General features: G+C 42.1%; 1 protein-coding gene across 2 annotated transcripts in view; it reads left to right on the plus strand.

Annotated features, from left to right (window-relative positions):
- Nucleotides 1–13427, plus strand: part of SPOCK1 (SPARC (osteonectin), cwcv and kazal like domains proteoglycan 1) — a 518175-nt gene extending 504748 nt beyond the window's left edge. For both annotated transcript variants that reach the window (XM_046000679.1, XM_046000680.1), the window contains 3 exons: nt 2695–2757; nt 9097–9234; nt 9880–13427. In XM_046000679.1, the coding sequence (XP_045856635.1) occupies nt 2695–2757; nt 9097–9234; nt 9880–10070 (392 nt within the window). In that variant the 3' untranslated portion in view covers nt 10071–13427. The remainder of the gene's footprint in view (nt 1–2694; nt 2758–9096; nt 9235–9879) is intronic.
- The last annotated feature ends 415 nt before the right edge of the window (nt 13428–13842 follow it).

The raw sequence follows: 13842 nt of genomic DNA on the forward strand, positions 1-13842 counted from the left end.
TTCTGTCTCCTTTCTCTTTTCTCATCCTGGCAGCTGCTACTTCCAAATCAGTGTTGACTAATAGCCATGTTGTTATCCTAACAAATACCTGTGGTCATCCAGTACTGGGTACGAGGATGGCTTTGGGCTTGAGTTCATACAACCTCATGTGACTGTAGCCAGAGTTCAGGTTTAACCTGAATAACTAAGCTAAGCCTCATGCTAGCATCTCCCTCAGAGCTATGAGCGCCAGGACCTTGAGAGGAAGGCTGCTGTCCTTAACATGGACAGAGGTGGTTACCGTGCCATGTGGATGTCCCTGGCTGGGCCAGCCTTAGCAATGGCTGACGGAGTCCAGAACCCCCTCACATGGCACACAGGAGAAGCTGAATCAAGGACAATTAAAGTCTGTTCATTGTGGTTCCTTTTTTTGTTTCTCATGTGTGCATTACGCTCTCTTTTTTGGTTGGGTTCCCACCAAACCAGACTCAGAACTTGACTTTGGTTCTTGACTCAGAACTCACATTTCTTCATCATTTGCTGTTGATTAATGTATGTATTCAAGGCTGAAATTCTTCTCCAAGGCACTCTTTTAGCTGTAGCCCGTATGTACTCCATACGTGGTATTTTTGTTAGGATAAACGTGTAGATAATCTACAGTTAAGCCTCTGAGTCCCTCTCAGGCCCCAGAAAGTTTGGGAGCATACTGTATAATTCTCCATGTGGTAGTATTATTTGTTGTCTGGTTTTGATGTTTTTTAGTGTTCTCTTTGGGTTTTAGAACTTTTTTTTTTTTTTTTCAAAAATTCTCACTGGAATTATATCCCTTAAAAATAACAGTTGAATATTTGTAAAAAAAAAAAAAATTTTTTTCTTTTAGTACAGAAAGAAAGGTGCGAAGTAGAACTTCCTGGAGCCGGCGTTTGTTATACTGCTATCTTTAAACATGATTCTCCCAGTACTGGGTTTAGCTGTACAATAACGGAAACCATTTCCTAGGACATGTCTTAGTTTGGCTCAGTCTATATGTAGCCCTTTTTCTGGGGACATGTCATGCATTTTTATGCTGTGGGATTAAAACTTTGGTTCCATTTGATTACTCTTCTTGCAGGAGCATCAGTAACCTGGATGTTGAGCCTGAGTTCTGCTGCTTCAGATACAAACTTCATTCCTTTCAGTGTTTAAGTCTGTCCTTGAGTCTTTGTATCTGCATTGAGCTCTGGTCTCACAGTGTCTTTTTCACAAGCATCCTTGCCTACTTGGAGGAGTCTTTGGTAACTCTTGTCATCTGCTCAGCAGCCAACGTTGTCACTGTTAGAATTCTTTATCTGGAGTTTGGTCTAACTCTTCACTCTTTTTCTCGCAGCAGTTTCTTGTATGTCTCAGCCTGATTCATGTTTCCTTGATGAAAAAGAAGCAGAATTTTTACAATTACCGTGGGACAGTTTGAGGAGCTGACACAGTGTTATGTGAATGAAAGTGACTTGTACTGTCTTGGAATAGTCTTTCAAATGCCTGCAGTTTCACACAGAGATGACCCTTTCCAGTTGCAAAATAGGAGTAATAATGGTACCTACTTTGTGGGATTGTTGTAAAGATTAAGACAAAGTTCTAGGACATTTTCTGGTACCCGTATCCTAGTAAATGCTACCTTTTATCTTCAAAGATGGAATTTATTTCCCTTTTCCTTGTTTTCAGTTGGCATCTTTCTCCTATACTCAGCACCTTAACCCCGGAAGTAACCAGATTTTATTAGCTTTTCTCAAAGAACAAGCAGCAAGATGGTGTGGTGTGCAATGCACAGGGTAATAGATGTAAATAGGTACTCGGGTACTTACTAAGGGCCCCAAAGTTGCTTGGACAGAAGTAGTGTAAAGGCCCTTGAGCACAGAGCAGAACCTTGCCAAGCCCCAGGGTGTGCACGGTCCCGTCATGGTAACACTCAAGATGGGTGCGGCCATCTTGCTTTAAGCCCAGAACGGGGTCAGTTCTCCAGACTGGAGAACTGCGCACTCCCCTATGCCCTACTTAGCCATGTGGCTCCCACTGTATCAGTCCTTCACCACAACAGGTGTTTCATAATTGAGGACTTGGAGGCTGAGAGTGATTTGCCCAGAGCATTCCACTGTGAGGTGGCAGAGCTGAGAATTAAGGTTTACCTTTTTTCTATTCACTGCCTCTCTACATATCTTGGATAGCTTCAGAGTTGGCCCTTGAGGCCTGTGTTGTCCTAACCTGGGGTACTGAGCCAGAAAATCTAAAGTAGCCATTCTAATCCTCTTTCTGTCCTATAGCAAGGCCTGGTGTACATCAAGTATTTGTCACCTTCCCTCTGGTTCGTGGCTCCTGTGTTGCATTCAGAACATTTAACCACTAGGAAGCTTTTTTGATCCTGGTTCTCAGCTGACTAAAATGTCTATTGCCAGATCACCTAGTTGGCACCTGGCATTTGCTTCAGTTGAGGGTGGGCAGAAAAATTAGTATACAATGCAGGTAGCCCCCAAATACTATTTAAGTACCTCGCAGTGTAAGATTTTTTCTTTTTTAATTAGTAACACTAATGGCCTGAATTTGTTTTGCTGTATAATAACAGCATATGGAGTAATTCCAGTCCCAGGTGTGTCATTGTGTACATTTCACATCAAGAGTGGAGCCAATCATTAGAGATTATGTCCCACACCATCTGGAAACTGACTTTTATAAATTATTTTTTAGGTCTCCCTTGCCAGAATGAAATGAACAGGATTCAGAAGCTGAGCAAGGGGAAAAGCCTGCTGGGTAAGTACAATTTCGTGTCACTCGTTTAAACAACTAATTAAACCATCCATGTCTCTTGTAATATTGAGCCACAGCAATGGTTATTCAATTAGGTACCTGCGTTTCCTGAAAGAAACGCGTCCCTTCATCCCCAGACAGCTGGCCAGAGGTAAGTTGAGGCGAGGGAGCTGGTTGAGAAACGCTGCCTCCTCCCTTAGCGGGGGATTAGTGGGCAGGGCCCCAGCACCATCGCTAGCTCCAACTCCTCCCTGACATGGTCTGGAAATTCCGGAATTACTCCCCAGATTAAGTTGTCTGTGCAAGGAGGAAGATGAGCTGGGCCCTCTTCTGGTTCAAAGACTTTAGTGTGCTTAAATGCATTGCTTGGTTTCGCCCGCATAATAATCCGTCGAGGAAAGCATAAGGCTGTTCAGTGTACATTGCTCTGTCTGAATGTTAACCATGTTTTTTTCCTGGACCTGCCAAGCTGTGGCTGAGGTAAAGGTAACAAAGGGCAGCTTGTCGAGGTGTCCCTTGCAGCCGCATGTCCTCCTCCTCCTCCAGCACTCAAGGGGCCTCCTGGCATTCACACCAAGCCACTGCAGAGAGTGGTAAGGCTCATTTGTTGGCGGAAAAAGGAGTCTGTGTTGCTTTACTTGCTTTTTAAAAAGAGAGCTGACAGCTGCAGTACAGGAAGTCAGAATTATTCTTGTTAGGCCGTAAGAAGCAGGCGCCTTGCCTAAGCAGCTTGCCGTTTCAGACATGTACCTATTTACTGGAAGGAAACGGGCAAGTTTGCTGCAGCTTGTCAGAAGTAGGCCGTCTGTGAACTCTGGCAGGTTCTCCTCCACTGCTTCTTGGGTCACCTCAAAATACCTAGCTACTCTTTCTTTTGAAAGATATTCACTGGCTTGCCTCAGATGTCCCGTTTCTGATAATGCCTGCTGTTCAACTCGGAAAGAACCCCGAAGTTATAATTCTGACCTGGGTGGACCTAGGTTCTAAAAAGACAAAGGCATCTTTCTGGGGTGAAGGCCAACAGCTGACTCCCTCCTTCCGTTGGTATTTCCAGCACAAGGCCTTGTGCTCACCTACGTGATGTCTCCATGCTGGCAAGTATTTGGGATTTGAGTTTTGTACCTAAGGTGCACAGGTATAGAATAGTATAAATCTATTTTTAAAATTTTATTTTCTTTGGCTATGGATATCCTCTGAGTGCTTTGTTATTTAATAATGAATGAGACATTTATAAGTTACAGACTCTGAGATAAAATGTCTCATCTTCTGTCTTCCCTACAAAGTGCCTCTCTTTGCCCTATCATGAATCCCACCTAGTTCTAAAGCTTCCTTTATCACATCTCCCCACATACATAGATTATTCTGGCTGACTCCTAAAAACATCATTGACCTTCTTGCACCTTATTTTTTTCATAGAGAAATCTCCTAATATAATACATGTGTTTTCAGGGGCATTTGAATTTAAAAAACAACCTCCCATCAGTTATAGTTACTGCCTCCTTAGGAAGAATGGTAATTCTATTACCTTATTGATTTAGAGCAACACCTGCTTCTTACCAGCCTGGAGGCCAAGCCCAGGATCCGGTTTTCTTTTTTTGTCTATCAAGTGCTATTGCTTTCCAGTGGCAGCACAAGGGGAGGGGTCAGCATTTCTCCAGCTTTCTAGTAGGTCTTCTCTTTTGCAGACCTTAATTGAGAATCTGTTCACAAATCTCTCTGCCTTCTGGTCATGGGAATCATCTGTTGTTTTTGTTTTTGTTTTTCCTTTTCCATCCTCCTGCTGTGCACTGGCAGAGATTCTGAATGTGTCATTCTGGTCATCTTAGAATAGCCTGGTGACCAGGGTATTGAGCCCTTGCCACAATCAGCAGGATCTGAGGTTAAATCCAGTTCAAAAGAGTAAAACCATTGCTTCCCATGTTACACTTCCTTCTGGAGTCTATTACTTGAAGTAAATTAAGGAGCAGAAAGCCAGAGAAGTAAGCAAACAGTTTGTCTTCACACCAGTGTTATTACTCTGGTCATAGTCAGGAGTACTTTCCCCATAGAAGATGAGTATGCAATTATGAAACACACACACTCTAAGAAAAACCAAAACTGAGAAACAGAGCATTCAAGTGTGAGGACAGAGGTATTCTCAAACTGTAAGTTAAGTTTACTACCCCCAGACTTACTGAACTACCATCAAAGGATTTACTCTATAGAAATGAAACAATCCCAGAAAGAATTATTTAGATCCAGTTGTGGAGAAGAAATAAGACATGCTGCTATTGACCTACAGAAATGTTCTAGAGCAAGAATGAGAATTTCAGACTGTTGGGGGCAGTGAGGTTTTATAAAAGGTGGTAAGCTTCTAGTTTATTCTGGAAGAAAAGAAAACCTAGATTAACTTGAAATCTTATTGTTGAATTTCCCACAGAGAAAGAAAGGCATAACAATACTGGAAATAGACTATAGAGTTGTTAAACCTATAGAAGAAAAAGATGGACTTAAAATCTTGATCATTTCAACAAAATGGGGAAAAAGAAGAACATGTGTATCTGTAATCACAAGAAATGTAAATGGACCAAAACTCATTATGAGACCCAATTTTTACTTTCAGAGGTAAAGGTAAAACCATTACACTAAAAGCTGAAACTAAAAGATACTAGAGACTCCTTTTCATAAAAATCTGATCTAGCAAATGCTTTGTCTTGAATCCTATAAACAATTCTATAAACAAAGAGGTGCTGAAATGCTGAAATGTTCCTTTTTCTTTCACCATATTATGGTATGCGTGCAACTTTAAAATGAAAGAATTACAAGAAGGAATCATCATACCTACAATTGTTATCGGACATATACCTCTTGAAATTTAGCTCAAGTAGACAGAAGAAATGAATAACCTGATTAATTAGCATTCGTATATATGTATTCCTGTACATAAGCATGAAATGTATTGTCTTTTCAAACACAATCGAATATTTGCTTTGGATTATGCCACCAAAGAAAACTAAACAATCCCCCAAACTCCCTACATGGAGGGGGCAGGGAGAGAATATAATAAAAAAAGTACAACAAAACATTTAGAAGTAAAAGAAAATGAAAATTTTGTGTACCAAAATCAGGGGAAGCAACTAAAGTGAAACTTACCTTCAAATGCACTAAAAAAAATAATAAAAGTTCTAATTAGAAAAGCTTTATAGGAATATTATGAAGTTAAACAATCAAGACTAATGTAGAAAACCATGAAATAGACAACTCTTTGGCAATCAGAATGGCTCAAATACTGTTAGGAATTTATAAGTGGGAATGTAACTTCAGATATAAGACACTGTTATAAACTTGTGACTTTCAAATTTCAGCATGTATTAGAACACCTGGAGGGCTTATTATTTATAATATATTTTTATATGTAGTATATATATTATTATATTTTATTTATATTATTATATATAATATTGTATTTTATTTATATTATATATAATAAAGATATATATACACTTACACACATTATTACAATATTATTTCTAGGCCCTTTTCTCAAAGTATCTGATTCAGCAGATCTGGGGTGGGGCCCACATACTTGCTTTTCTAAGATGTTTCCAGGTGGAAATTCAGAAGTATATTAAAAAGATCATTTACCATGATCAAATGGGATTTAACCCTGAGATGCAAGGATGGTTCAAAATACATCACATTAGTAGAATGTGGTATCTGAACAGACGCAGAAAATACATTTGACAAAATTCAACATCCATTTTTTTACTTTGAACAATAATTAGATATAAAAGGAACAAACCTCAATACAACAAGCAACATCATACCCAATGGTGAAAGGCTGAAAGCTTTTCCTCTAAGATCAAGACAGACAAAACTACCCACTCCTAACACTCCTATTCAGCATAGTACTGCAAGTCCTAGCCAGTATAGTCAGGCAAGAAGAAACAAAAGGCATCCAAGTTGGAAAGGAAGAAGTAAGATTTTCTTTGTAGCTGCTGTGTTTTAACCAAGAAAGTGAAAGATCTATATGCTGAAAACTATCTGACATTGATGAAATAAATCAAAGACAACACAAATAAATTGAAAGGAATCCCATGTTCATGGACTGGAAAAGTTAATATTGTTAAAATATCCATATTACCCAAAGGGGTCTACAAATTCATTGCTATACCTATCAAAAGTCCAATTGAATTTTTTGCAGAAGTAGAAATAGCAATCCTAAAATCCGTACAGAACACAAAAGACTTCAAATAGTGAAAGCAGTCCTGAGAAAGGAGAACAAAGTAGGAGACATTGCACTTCCTGATTTCAAGCAAATTATCAAGGTATAGTCATCAAAATGGCATGGTGGCATCAAAACAGAATGATCAAGGAAACACAATCAAGAGCCCCCAAATAAATTCACGTATATAAGGTCAACTTAGACTTGGTAAGGGAGCCAAAAATACTCACTGGAGAAAAGACAATCTCTTAAATGGTGCTAGGAAAATTGAATGTATGTAAAAGATTGAAACTAGATCTCAGTTTTTATGAGTGGTAGAAGATAAACTCGAAATGGATTAAAGACTTAAAGGTAAGAATGGAAACCATGAAACTTTGAAAAGTAAACAGGGAAAATCTCCTGGACATGGGTCTCAGCAATGGTTTTTTGGATGGGTCACCAGAAGCACAAATAATAAAAAATTACAGAAGCTTCTGCACAGCAGAATTATTACTAAAATGAAAAGCTACAGAAAGAGAAAAAAATATTTGCAAACCATGTATCTGACAAGGGGTTAAAGAACTGACACAATTCAACAGCAAAGAAAAATCTGATTTAAAGATAGACTATCTTAGGGTGCCTGGGTGGCTCAGTGGGTTGAAGCCTCTGCCTTCGGCTCAGGTCATGATCCCAGGGTCCTGGGATGGAGCCCTGCATCAGGCTCTCTGCTCAGCAGGGAGCCTGCTTCCTCCTCTCTCTCTGCGTACTTGTGATCTCCGTCTGTCAAATAAATACAATCTTTAAAGATAGAATATCTGAATAGACATTGTTTTTTTTGAAAATTTGTTTATTTACTTGAGAGAAAGAGAGTAGGAGGAGGGGCAGAAGGAGAGAACCTTCAAGCAGACTCTCCACTTAGCACAGAGCCTGATTCAGACTTGATTTCACCGCCCATGAGATCATGACCTGAGCGGAAACCAAGAATCAGACAACCAACTGAGCCACCCAAGCACCCCAGAATGGAAAACATACAGATGGCCAACAGGTACAACAAAAGATATTCTACATCATTAATCATTAGGGAAATGCAAGCCAAAACCACAATGAGATAACCACCTCACACCTGTCACAGTGGCTATCATCAAAGCAACAACAGACAACAAATATTAGTGAGGTCACAGAGAAAAGGGAGGCCTGGTGTGCTGTTGATGTGAATGCCAACTGCTATAGCCACTATGGAAAGGAGTATGGAGGGTCATCAAAACATTTAAAATAGAACTACCCTATAACTAAGCAGTTCCACTTCTCAGAATATATCCCAAGGAAATAACATCATATCAAAGAGATATCTGCACTCCCATGTTCATGGCAGCATTATTTACAATAGCCAAGATATGGCAACAACTTAGGGGTCTACCAACGGATCACTGAATAACTACTGTGTGTGTATGTGTACACAATAGAATATTATACACCATAAAAAGATGAAGTCCTGCCAATTGTGACAACATGGAATGAGCTGGAGGACAAGATGCTAAGTGAAGAAGTCAGACAAATAGCATATGATCTCACCTGGATGTGGAACCTGAAACAACTCATAGAAAAGGACGTCAGACTGGTGGTTACCGTAGGTAGGGAGAATTGGAGGAAGGTGGTTAAAAGGTACACACTTCCAGTTACAAGACAAGGTAGGACTAGGAATTTAATGTACGGCATGAGGACTATAGTCACCACTGCTGTGGTACATATCAAGTTGGGAGTAGCAAATCCTAAGAGTTCGCATCATATAGGAAAGATGGATGTTAATTAAATTTACTGTGCTAATCATCTCACAGAGTATGTAAGTCAAATTTTGCTGTACACTGGACATTCCACAGTGCTCCATTTCAATCCTGTCTCCTTAAGACTGGGAAACTATTAAGAAATTATCAGCATTTAAAAGGGAAAAATAAAAACTCAACCACGAAGGGATCCTGTCTCAGCTTGAGCCCATCCAGGACCCTGTAAATCTTGATAAAACAATAACCAGCCGCTCCATTCCCCCTGCTATCTCTGCTGGAAATCCCGTCTGATGTGTTAAGCCCTCTTTTCTCTCTTGGGGGTCATTAACCCTGAGTTTCTGAGCACGCGTATTCAGTTTGGACTTTGTCTTCCCTCAGGAGCGTTCATCCCTCGGTGTAACGAGGAGGGCTATTACAAAGCCACCCAGTGCCACGGCAGCACGGGCCAGTGCTGGTGTGTGGATAAATACGGCAACGAGCTGGCCGGCTCCAGGAAACAGGGCGCCGTGAGCTGTGGTGAGTAGGGCCTTCTGCGTCAGCCCCACAGTGACCTCTGTTGACTGGCAGGTCTTGACTGTATGAAGATCTGGGCAGAGGAATCTCGATACCTATCTGTGGTCTAGAGTGAACAGTTGTGTCTTGTTTTAAGATTTTATTTTTTACTTGAGAGAGAGATGCAGTGGGAATGGGAGAGGGAGAAGCAGGCTCCTTGCTGAGCAGGGAGCCTGATGCGGGGCTCGATCCCAGGACCCCAGGATCATGACCTGAGCTGAAGGCAGTGGCTTAATGACTGAGCCGCCAGGCGCCCCTGCAGTGAACAAGTTTACAGTGCAGACACAAGAACCCTGACATCACATGAGGTTAGGCATAGCTAGCTTTCTGAGGGGCAAGGGACTCACTGTGACCAGGGGACTGGATCACATTTTTTGACAGCGCACAACTTCACTAAACCCCCAAAGTTCTCCCCAAGAAGGCAGCAGCATCTCCGGACCTCTGGGGCTCGCAAAGCTTGTGGCCCATGACATGTCAACTAACCCCATCCACGTAGCGAAGTTCCAATATTCAGAGAGTAAACTGCGTGGTTTCTCCCTACACTTAAGTTACATGAAAAGGACCCACAGCAACTAACCTCCCATCTCTCCTTTCGTCTTCTCAATTCAGAAGAGGAGCAGGAGACCTCAGGGGATTTTGGCAGTGGCGGAGCTGTGGTCCTGCTGGATGACCTAGAGGACGAGCGGGAGCTGGGACCAAAGGACAGAGCCGGGAAGCTGAGAGTGCACACCCGGGCAGTGACAGAGGATGACGAGGATGAGGACGACGACAAAGAGGACGAGGTGGGCTACATCTGGTAGTCCCCACGGGGAAGAGGACGCGAGGTTTGCGCCAACCGGCAAGTCGCTTCCTACTCTGGCATTTGTATCTAAGACCCCACAGCACCAAGGCCTCTTCTGCATTGTTGCTCTCTGTACCCGACCCGAGGTTTGGAAGACCGCTCCTTGTCCCCCGAACATTCTGGTCTTGCATACGGCTGTGTGGGAAGAAGGGTGTTGTGTTCTGTTTTTTTTTTAGACAGGGGAACGGCTGGCTGAGCTGGAGCCGCCTTCCCTCCCGTGAGAGTTGTGCCACGCGCGTGTGAAGTTTGTGGGATTCTGACCGCGCAGGGAGCCCCCACCTTGTAAACGTCCAAGACGCTTTTCGATTACCCACACCAGTGGTCATTCCAGCATGGTTCCCAGCCTTACGGTGTCTAAGTGCTTTTCTTGTGTCCTGTAGATGTCGTGGAAAACACACCACACTGTACTTTCTTCTGCCCTATCCCCACTGCCCCTCGTGGTAATAATTAAAAATTCGTTTTTCATATCACTCTATCTGGCTTCCTACAAACAACAGCCTTAATTCAGTCAAGAGTTCCTTTGGGGAATCGATTTTCCTTATGAACAGGGTGTCTGGATGCTTCTCTGTACATGCCTAAGGATGTCTGTATGTACAGAGTAGACTGTGTACAAGACACACACACACACCACTCAGAAAAAGCGCTTCAGTATCTTCTCGAAACTCATTTGAAACACAATTATAAATTTGTCAGCTTGTCCAGACCTGGATCACAATTTCTGGAATAAGAAATGTAGATCAGAAGTTCTTTTTTTGCACTAAGAATCAGCACTTGTAGCCTGCAGGCTGAGGAGGTTCCTTTCCCTATGCATTAGGAGAGTTACTGGAAGCCCTTTGATTTGGATAAGCCTTTGTCTGCCTAAATCACTTTCCTTGCAGAAGCCATGAGACTCCCACATGGGCAACTTCACAAGCCATCTTTTTCATTTCGCTCAAAGCTTCCCTTCCCCTCCTCCCCGGGGCTGCAGCAATCCTGTCTGCCACGGGTTCCTACCTTCCCTACCGATGCAAGGGCTTTTCCCAAGGCACAGATACACATCCCCTGCTCCCCGAGAAGACAATACCACAGTGTTCCTTAGCAGAAGAAAATTCAGGATTCTTAACCTCATCTTTTGCTTTTGCCCCATTTCTATCCACAAATCATAGCAAGGGTACACAAGCTGTACAGATTTTATACCACTCATCATTATTAAAAAGAAAAAAATCCCAAAGGGAGGCCACAAAGAACCTCATCATAGCACCTGGAAGCTAGGGTTGGATCTTTCAGAGCTACTCCTTCCCCAATCCCCACACCTGCACCCGTGTCAGGAGGCTGATGAAGCAAGCTGTCCGCCAGCGTTTCTTTTCCCTAAGTCAGCTCATGATTACAGTCTGTCTCCAAATTGCGTAGGGTCAGCCTCTCTATCGTTTCAAGGATTTCTGCCCCTATCAAGCTGGCTCGGATCTAAGTACCAAAGACTAGTCTTCAAAGTGGTCCCATTTAGTTTAGTACCTCAGACCCTTAAGCTCCTGCCCCACCTGGTTTCCAAGTACCTGGTGACCCTCATCAATGCCTCCCCGCCAAGGCTCTGTGGCCCACATTGGTTTATCTTCCTTTCCTCCTGAGCTCCAGCCCATCCACAAGACAACCATGTAAACTCAGGCAAAAAATACACTCAGCCGAACCATGGTGATGGCGGTAGCTGACCAAGCCCCCTTGCCCCCATCCCCCACCTCAAATGGACCATTTCAATTTCTTTCTACTTTACCAAGCTGCCTTCAAACCAGAATTTTCCAACCCTAGCACTGGCCACAGTGGCATCATTCCTAGGCTTGGTCTCAGAAGGGAAATGAACATATGTGATACAACCAACTTCTTTGGCCTGGGAGACACGGGTACCACCAGGACCCTCGGTAGAGCGAGAACAGAGGCGAGCTCTGTATTGGGATGGCAACTCCATCACCTCTCTTTCAATTGTTTTCCCTCACTTGAACAAAACACTGAGGTGGTAATTCAGGAAACAGGTGCTTAATTGCAGTTAGATTCTAATAGAGCGTATACAAGAATCAAGACATATTAAAAAAATTCAGTTTAGGCCATTAAAGAAAACCATCGTTACTGTCTCCTCCGAGCTTGGCAAAATGCGCAAGAGAACAAATTAAAAGCGACAAATTGCTTTCACTTAGAAAAACTTCCAGGAACAGAGAACCACTGATTCTAATTTGCCTAATTATCTTATGACAAGTGTCAAATTAAGATGACACTTAAAGATTCTTAGCATTAACTTAACGATGGGGAAGAGTGGGCTCAGCAGTCAGTTCCCAGTAAGGTAACGAGATGCTTGTTTTCAGAGATATTCCAAGAAGATGTTTTGATTCATTAAAATAGTAAATAAAAAGCCCTCCTAAGACTGGGACCCCAAATCAATGGAGCGACATTAACACCACTTTGCATGCCTCACTTTGGCGTGCCAGATTTTTAAAGGGCTTTACTGCTTTTCACAAGCACTAAAGATTCGATTTTCTAGTTACCTTATCCTTAGAGGTAGAATTTGTGATTTCCTCTTTTTGGGCAGGAGTCCTTTTGCTAGTGACTAAGTATACATAACAATCTTGATTAAACAAAAATAATACCGTGATAATCCAGTCCCTTTTTTTGAGACAGGTATTGAACCGAATCCTCACTCACTCATTTCTGCACGCACTTCTACTAAATAGCTTTATTCTTATTCCATACATGGTTGTTTTATTTAATACTGTTGCCTCAGCATCGACCCTAAATCCCAGAATTTTCTTCCACCATGGTTAGTTGTCTGCCATATTGATGTCTTTTTGTTTCCACAGATATTCTAGGCATGGGAATACCTTACTACTCAATCTGAGATTTTGTTACCAGTTTTCCCTTCTTTATACCCATTTCCCCACGCCCAACAGTGAATGACTAAGTGTCTGTCCAGGTCTGCCCCTCTACTTTTCCCAGAATGCCATTCACACTTTTTTTTTTTTCCACCTTGACTACATTGTACAGTAACATCTAAGAGCCCTTTCTACAGTGGGTGGTTTTGGTCTTTTTATACCTTTTTCTCAAAGTCACTGATGTTTGTCCCTGTTCAATGTGTAGCATTGTAATGAGAGCCCACCAAATCCTGAGTGTCATTTTGTTGTCCCTACTGTAAATGAAATAGTGATGTAGAAAAAAATCTAGTAAATTCTGAATGCTTTTCCACGTAGACTTCTCTGGAATGTGAACACGACTCTTTGGTTAATAGTAAATGCTTAACTGTAGTCCTGAGTAGGTGCATTTCTGTCTGTCTGAATAAATTTTGATTTGTCTGCAACATCTGAGTGTGTGTATTTTCTCAGTTTGCATGTCTTCTCACCATATGAGCCGTGGCCATGCTCAGTCTCTGGAGGACAAACAGCACGGGCAGACAGGGGCTGCTGTACATGGCGGGGGAGGTAGAGGAGTTAGTAGTCCAGCCTGCCCTGGCCCTTCTCAGTGCACCCTGTGCCCACACAGTCTAGAAACACATCTCCTAACCCCTATATTTGCAGCTTTTCCACTTTGTTACTTCATTTTTACCTCTCAGATTTCAGTGTTGTCATCCTGTTGACAACCTTAAACTTTTCCAGTTCTGCCTATTCTTTCCCTCCCATTAGTTATTCTCCAATTCTCCTAAAGAAAGGAAAAAGAAAAGAAAAGAGAAAGAAAGAAATTCTTCTTTACAGGGGATTCTGAGTTTTCTTCAGTTC

Source organism: Meles meles, chromosome 3 (genome assembly GCF_922984935.1).
Source record: "Meles meles chromosome 3, mMelMel3.1 paternal haplotype, whole genome shotgun sequence".
NCBI classification, from domain to species: Eukaryota; Metazoa; Chordata; class Mammalia; order Carnivora; family Mustelidae; genus Meles; species Meles meles.